This window comes from Pteropus vampyrus, unplaced genomic scaffold, assembly GCF_000151845.1.
Source record: "Pteropus vampyrus isolate Shadow unplaced genomic scaffold, Pvam_2.0 Scaffold271, whole genome shotgun sequence".
In the NCBI taxonomy this organism is placed as follows: Eukaryota; Metazoa; Chordata; class Mammalia; order Chiroptera; family Pteropodidae; genus Pteropus; species Pteropus vampyrus.
This window is the reverse complement of record NW_011889052.1, coordinates 1,284,439-1,291,159: the sequence shown is the minus strand read 5'-3', so window position 1 is coordinate 1,291,159 and position 6,721 is coordinate 1,284,439. Positions and strand designations below refer to the sequence as shown.

Below are 6,721 nucleotides of genomic sequence, written 5' to 3'. Positions count from 1 at the left end.
GGTCTGGTCCTTTGTCATCTCCCTCTCCTGCCCCTGTTGGTGCCACACTGTGTCCCCTCATCCCTTCCACTGACTCCCACTTCTCCCCATTTCCCCCTGATATCTTCATTGATCCCACGACCCCTCACGGCCCTATCTGTCCTCACCAACCCATCTTCCCTTGTTGAACAATTCTTATCACTGGTTATCCCCCCACAGGTGGACACGGGACTTGGCGCCAGAGAGAAGGTATGAGGGTCAGTGGGTGGAGTGAAGCTGTGAGCATGGGAAGGCACCCCAGAACCCCGATGACAGGCTCTGCCTCGGGCGTGCCTGGAGCTCGAGTGCTGTTCCCTCAATCAGCTCATCTCTGCCACAGGGAGAGCCTGGGGACCGTGGACAGGAGGGTCCTCGGGGACCGAAGGGTGACCCCGGCCCCCCTGGAGCCTCTGGGGAGAGGGTGAGTGTGACTGGCCCCTTGGGGGGGGGTGCGGGTCTGGGAATCCTGCTCTGATTCCTTCCTTCCTGTCCTCAGGGCATCGATGGACTTCGGGGGCCCCCAGGCCCACAGGTGAGTGACACACCTTTGCCCCATTAGCTTATGCCCCCATCTTGCCCTCACCTTTCACTGACCTTGTTTCTCCCAGGGAGACCCAGGTGTCCGAGGCCCAGCAGGAGAAAAGGTGAGGGGGCGTGGCGCTTTCTGACTGTGGGCCATTTCATCCTTTAAGGCCTCTGAGCACTCTGTTCTCCTCAGGGTGATCGGGGACCCCCTGGCCTGGACGGCCGCAGTGGGCTAGATGGAAAACCAGGAGCCCCTGGCCCCCCTGGGCTGCAGGTGAGTCATGGTGGCCACTGCCTGGTCACGCCCCTTCCCAGGACCCCAGCCTCACCTGGCTCTTCTTGGTCTTGATGTGCCCTGGGGCCAGATAGGTCACCTGCAGCTTCTGGAGCCTCGCCTGGGTAGGGGAGGCACAGGCACTAGTGGCCCTGTCAGCAGGCAGTGCCTCTGACCCCAGGACCACTGTGGACTCCCTGACTTTGGGTCCTCCCTCAGGGTGCTACAGGCAAAGCCGGGGAGCCGGGGAGAGATGTAAGTATGGGGAACGTTATGGTGGAGGGCGGCTCAGGGGCTCAGCACAAACTGTGGCCAGGTCGTCAGAGTCCAGCATCGGCAGGAGTAGGGGGGCTGGTCCAGCCCTGTCCTTGGGAGGGGTCCCAGTTCCTGGCAGGCAAGTTTTAGGAAAGTCCTGCTTTCTGACCTTCAATGCCCTGGGGGCCTTAGTAGGCCTACCCCCCCAAGTCCTGGGAGCCTTACCTCTGGAATTTCAGCAGGGGGCCCCCTAACCCTTGGGGTCTCTGTCTCAGGGGATCTCAAAGGCACCTCCCAATCCTGAGAGTCTTTCTTAGTAGGATCCTCCAAGTTAATGGGTATGCTCAGGGGATACCCCAGTGGCCCGCTCGATCTTAACAAAGACTTTCTCCAGGGGCTTCCGGGCCTCCGAGGAGAACAGGGACCTCCCGGCCCCCTTGGCCCCCCCGGAGCAGTGGTAAGTCCTGGCTGTCACGGCTCCCTTTCTCCCTCTTACTGCCCCCACCTCAGCCCTGCCTTCTAACCAATGATCTGTTCCCGCAGGGAAAGCCGGGTGATGATGGCAAGCCAGGCCTGAATGGGAAAAACGTGAGTGTCCAGGGCAGACGTGGAGAAACCGCCAAGGGGTGCCAGCGCGTGGACACAGCTCAGATGTACAGATACACATGGGCACACGTGCCGAGACGTGCCGACGCCTGCTCCCCAATGCAGACATACAGATAGACCTTGAAACACTTGTCCACGTGTGCACACAGGCAGCCTCGCAGACATAGTGAGTTAGGGAGACGTGCTGACCTGTGCCCAGAGGGGTCAGCACATGCTAGAATAACCCACAGCCATGGGCAGGCGAAGAGCTGCAGACACAGGTTGAGAGGTGCAGACATGTGGAGCCACATGCAGGGATGCTTGGAGACCTGTCGACACACACGAACACCTCTACCTAGGCTCAGTACAAGACATGGACCTGGGAACATATGTGGATCTGTGTTGAGACATGGTGAGACACTCATCCAAGGACGTAACGTGTGACACATGCCGCGACATAGTGACACATGCATTTACAGCCACAGTCACACACACATAGCCACACATACTGAGATACACACAAAACTTGCGGACAAATCCCATAGACCATTCTCCAGGCATCAGGGACATGCAGACACATGTCCATCCTGTGCTTACCTGTGTAAGCCTCTGACCATATGCAGACACAGATCAAGATGTGCAGACAGACTGAGACACTTACCCAGTGTCACCTACCAGGACACACAGAGCCAGAACATGTGGACACTCCCCATCCCCAGAGATGTGTAGATGTGAAGTTACATTTAGGAAGCCAGAGACAGGAGGCCACGTGCAGTTGAGTGTGGAGGTGAGCAGACCCTCAGACGTGCAACAGCACACCCAGACAGTCACAGGCCACGCTCTGAGACACACAGGGGCTTGGAGCTACAGGCACAGTCACCTGACGGCCTCCAAGACAGTGTCTTGCAGCCAGACGCAGGTGAATGTCTGGGCTGACGTGAGTCCTCTGCCTACAGGGAGAGCCTGGGGACCCTGGAGAAGACGGGAGGAAGGTAAAGCCCCTCACCTGAGTCTGCTCTGGCCTCAGATCGCGCCTGTGTCTGAAGCACTTTGTCTTCCATAGGGAGAGAAAGGGGATTCGGGAGCCCCTGGGAGAGAAGTGAGTACCAGAGTCTGGTGCAGCCTCTAACCCCTGGCCCTGACCCTGACTGTGATGTGTGGTTGCAGCCTTTTCTGGGGTCTCAGGGTCCTGATGCTGTCTGCATTCTCCACAGGGTCGTGATGGCCCCAAGGGTGAGCCTGGAGCTTCTGGTAGCCCTGGACTCCCAGGCCCTTCGGGCCTCCCAGGGCAGGTCGGCCCTCCTGGCCAGGTGAGTGGGAGCAGCAGGGGCCACTGCATTCCCGCTGGATACCCTCCCGGGATGCCGCAGTCTTGTGTGACCCCTTTGTGTTTTGTCATATCTTAGGGTTTTCCCGGTGTTCCCGGAAATCCGGGCCCCAAGGTGAGTGTGCCTGTGTGGGGTGGGGGGTGTGGCGAGGGGCTGACCGGAGCTGGGGCATTCTCCCACCTGATCAGTCTTTGTTCTCAGGGCGACCGCGGGGACTCTGGACCCAAAGGCGAACAGGTGAGGCCCCCGCCTTTTCCCACGCCCGGGTAGCCAGGGCACCCACGTGTGCGCGCACACACCCTACGAGCTGGGTCCAGCAGCTTGCCTCTTGCCTCTTGGTGTCTCCAGGGCTTCCCTGGAGAGCGTGGCCTGAGAGGAGAGCCGGGGACGGTGACGGTGAGTGAAGCCGGGGACCGGGCCCTTGACTCAGGCGCACGCCTCCAGGGGCCACCTCTCAGCCTCCTCCCTCTCGGCCATGAGGCCGCACGCGTTCTGTCCTTTGTGCTCGGCCACCTGCCCTATTGGGATTCCTGTAGCCTACCCTCAGGGAAACTGGGTCATGGGGACGTGCCAGGGAGGGGCTCCCTGTGGCCTGGAGCCGCCTCGGCCGAGCGCCAAAGGCTGCTCTGGTAAGAGGGCACGGAGGCTGTCTTGGGGGGCGGCGCGGGGCAGGGCAGGGCTTATCTGCGGGCGGCCCTCACGTAGCTTGTGTTTCCAGAATGTGGAGCGGCTGCTGGAAAATATCGGCATCAAGGTAGGTTGCTTGGGGGCTGGGCATGGGCGCTGGTGGAGACCCCACGGGGCAGGTGATGTCCACAGGACCGGGCACGGCATGGGGGCTGCAGTAAGGGCCCTGCGCCTTCGACCCCTCACCATCACGCAGACGTCTGCCCTGCGGGAGATCGTGGAGACCTGGGACGAGAGCTCCGGCAGCTTCCTGCCCGTGCCTGAGCGGCGGCGGGGCCCCAAGGGGGACCCAGGCGAGCGGGGCGCCCCAGGCAAGGAGGTGTGTGCTGCTCGGTGGGGACGCCTTGCGGAGGGTGTGGTTGCAAGGCCACCAGCATCTGCTCTTCTGCTCCTCCAGGGACCCGTCGGCTTATCTGGAGACCGTGGGCCGAAGGGAGATCGTGGAGACCCGGGCCCCCAGGGGCCACCTGGCCTGGCCCTTGGGGAGAGGGGCCCCCCTGGATCTCCTGGCCTGGCCGGGGAGCCTGGAAAGCCTGGTATTCCTGGGCTCCCAGGCCCGGCTGGGGGTGTGGGAGAGGCAGGAAGACCAGGAGAAAGGGTGAGCCTGGGGGCTGGTCGGGAGGGCCAGGGAAGTGGGGTTAGGAAGAGCTGGACTCCCCACAAACATAGCCCCCCCCCTGCTGTTTGCACATCAGGGAGAACGGGGAGAGAGAGGAGAACGCGGGGAACCGGTGAGCTGGACGGGGCCTCGGGGGTGGGGTGAGCTGGACGGGGCCTCGGGGGTGGGGTGAGCTGGACGGGGCCTCGGGGGTGGGGTGGCCTGGAGGCTGCTCTGGGGCCGCAGTTCACTTCCTTCTTTTCTGCAGGGCAGAGATGGCCCTCCTGGACTCCCCGGGCCCCCCGGCCCCCCTGGCCCCAAGGTGATTACCCCAGCCCTGCCCTAGGCCTGCGGCTGCTGTCACTAGGAAGCTACCATTAGCGTGGGCCCCGGAAACTCCATGTGGTGTCTCTGACCCCGTAACCCTCTGGGACCCTGTAATTGTGGATGACCCCTGCATGCCTCCGTGACAGGCACATCACTCCTCTATGGCCTTGTGCTTGTAGGTGGCCGTGGATGAGCCCGGTCCTGGACTCTCTGGAGGGCAAGGACCCCCTGGACTCAAGGGTGCTAAGGTCAGTGTGTGGGATCAACCTGGAGGCCAACCTCTGCCATGGCACCAGGGCCTTGCTTGACATGTCATCCCCACAGGGGGAACCAGGCAGTGATGGTGACCGAGGCCCCAAAGGAGACAGGGTGAGGCCTCCCACTTTACCATGTTCCCCCTCCTCTATGGGGGCATCCTGGGGTGGGGCGTGTGTGGGCACGTGGCAGTGACTGGCAGCTCTGATATGACGCTCCATTCTCAGGGTGTGCCAGGCATCAAGGGAGACCAGGGAGAGCCCGGAAAGAGGGGTCACGATGGCAACCTGGTGAGTCCCTGCCTCCCTGACACCTGTGTGCCAGCACACGGCACACAGCTCTGGACTGGAGTCTTCAGTGCCTGGACTCTCTCGGGGGAGGTCGGAGTGGGGAACGAGGACTGTGTGGCCTTACACCCCTTCTCCCCAGGGACTGCCAGGAGAGCGTGGGGTAGCCGGGCCTGAAGGGAAGCCGGTGAGTGGTGTCCTCGGGAACAGGCAGCTGCCCTCTGCTGTGCGCTGGCTGCTGTGTGCGCGTGTCACCAGGGATCAGTGACTGGAGTGGGTGCCTGCGTGTCCAGGTGTGAGTGCAGATGCATGATGTTCATGAGAAGGAGCTGTGTGTGTGTGTGTGTGTGTGTGTGTGTGTGTGTGTTATCCGTGAGGGGCAGTCCGTGGGCACGGGGTGATGTGTGCCTGGGAGGGACGAGGGCACGGAGGTGGCCGCCAGGACACAGGCCTCCAGAGGGCGGAGGCAGACCCAAGTGAGGCTCAGATTGAGGCTCAGCAGCCCCCTTCTCTGTCCAGGGTCTGCAAGGTCCAATGGGGGCCCCTGGCCCAGCGGTGAGTACCCCAAAGTCCTCAGCCCTCTTTCCCCCACCTTGTGCCCAACCCCCATAATGGGCAGTACTGCCTCAGTTTCCCTGGTGGGGTGGGAGTGGCTCCCTCCATTCAGACTCTTTCTCTCTCCAAAAGGGCGGCCACGGAGACCCTGGACCGCCTGGTGCCCCGGTGAGTGACAGAGAGCACTCTGGGGGTGGGACAGTCCCCACTGATGAACCAGGCCTTGTTCATATTAATCCCTGAGCCCGGAAGGATAGCTCTGACCCCTGTCCCCTGCCCTTGACACTTTTCTCTAGGGTCTCGCTGGCCCCGCAGGACCCCAGGGACCTTCTGGCCTGAAGGTGAGTATGGGTGTGTGTGGGCGTGTGGCTGGAGGGAGGGGGAGGCTCCTTCGAGCCATGTCCGCCCCAGGATGATGTCCGCCAGCCCCCTGGGGTGTCGCTGCCCTGCAGTGAGGCTGAGCGCCAAGGCGCCCTGTCCTGGGGCTCATTCGGTCTCTGGGTTTTGGCAGGGGGAGCCTGGAGAGACGGGGCCACCTGGACGGGTGAGTGACCCAGCCCGTGGGGCAGTCACCGGGAGCTGGGTGGGGTTGGCATTGCCTTGAACTTTTTCTCCCTCCAGGGCCTGCCCGGACCTACTGGACCTGTGGGACTTCCTGGTCCCCCCGGCTCTTCCGGCCTTGTGGTGAGTGAGTCTGCTCTGGCCCTAGCAGGGACGCCATGTCCCTGTCCTCTGGGCCCTGTGTCCCTCTATGTCCCCCTCACATTCGACTTCTCTCTCTCAGGGTCCTCAGGGGGCACCAGGTTTGCCTGGACAAGTGGTGAGTCCTGAGGGTCAGAGCTGGGCTCCAGGGGTCAGGACACGGTGGGCGGGCCCCTGACGGAGCTCCTCCCTCTCAGGGGGAGACAGGGAAGCCGGGAGCCCCAGGCCGTGATGGGGCCGGTGGAAAAGATGGAGACAGAGGAGCCCCTGGAGTGCCGGTGTGTGTTCTGAGGGGAGCTTGCTGCAGACCTGTGATGAGGGGTGC

At 62.6% G+C, this 6,721-nt stretch overlaps 1 protein-coding gene across 1 annotated transcript in view; it reads left to right on the top strand.

Moving 5' to 3' along the window:
* Positions 1 to 6,721, top strand: part of COL7A1 (collagen type VII alpha 1 chain) — a 32,604-nt gene that overhangs the window by 17,210 nt on the left and 8,673 nt on the right. The window contains exons 63-86 of the mRNA XM_011375452.2: positions 1,467 to 1,529; positions 1,616 to 1,660; positions 2,614 to 2,649; positions 2,721 to 2,756; positions 2,872 to 2,967; positions 3,064 to 3,099; positions 3,187 to 3,222; positions 3,334 to 3,381; positions 3,704 to 3,739; positions 3,869 to 3,991; positions 4,070 to 4,270; positions 4,368 to 4,403; positions 4,539 to 4,592; positions 4,777 to 4,845; positions 4,922 to 4,966; positions 5,080 to 5,142; positions 5,282 to 5,326; positions 5,659 to 5,694; positions 5,827 to 5,862; positions 5,991 to 6,035; positions 6,206 to 6,238; positions 6,316 to 6,378; positions 6,479 to 6,514; positions 6,594 to 6,674. Of these exons, the coding sequence (XP_011373754.1) occupies positions 1,467 to 1,529; positions 1,616 to 1,660; positions 2,614 to 2,649; positions 2,721 to 2,756; positions 2,872 to 2,967; positions 3,064 to 3,099; positions 3,187 to 3,222; positions 3,334 to 3,381; positions 3,704 to 3,739; positions 3,869 to 3,991; positions 4,070 to 4,270; positions 4,368 to 4,403; positions 4,539 to 4,592; positions 4,777 to 4,845; positions 4,922 to 4,966; positions 5,080 to 5,142; positions 5,282 to 5,326; positions 5,659 to 5,694; positions 5,827 to 5,862; positions 5,991 to 6,035; positions 6,206 to 6,238; positions 6,316 to 6,378; positions 6,479 to 6,514; positions 6,594 to 6,674 (1,398 nt within the window). The remainder of the gene's footprint in view (positions 1 to 1,466; positions 1,530 to 1,615; positions 1,661 to 2,613; positions 2,650 to 2,720; positions 2,757 to 2,871; positions 2,968 to 3,063; positions 3,100 to 3,186; positions 3,223 to 3,333; positions 3,382 to 3,703; positions 3,740 to 3,868; positions 3,992 to 4,069; positions 4,271 to 4,367; positions 4,404 to 4,538; positions 4,593 to 4,776; positions 4,846 to 4,921; positions 4,967 to 5,079; positions 5,143 to 5,281; positions 5,327 to 5,658; positions 5,695 to 5,826; positions 5,863 to 5,990; positions 6,036 to 6,205; positions 6,239 to 6,315; positions 6,379 to 6,478; positions 6,515 to 6,593; positions 6,675 to 6,721) is intronic.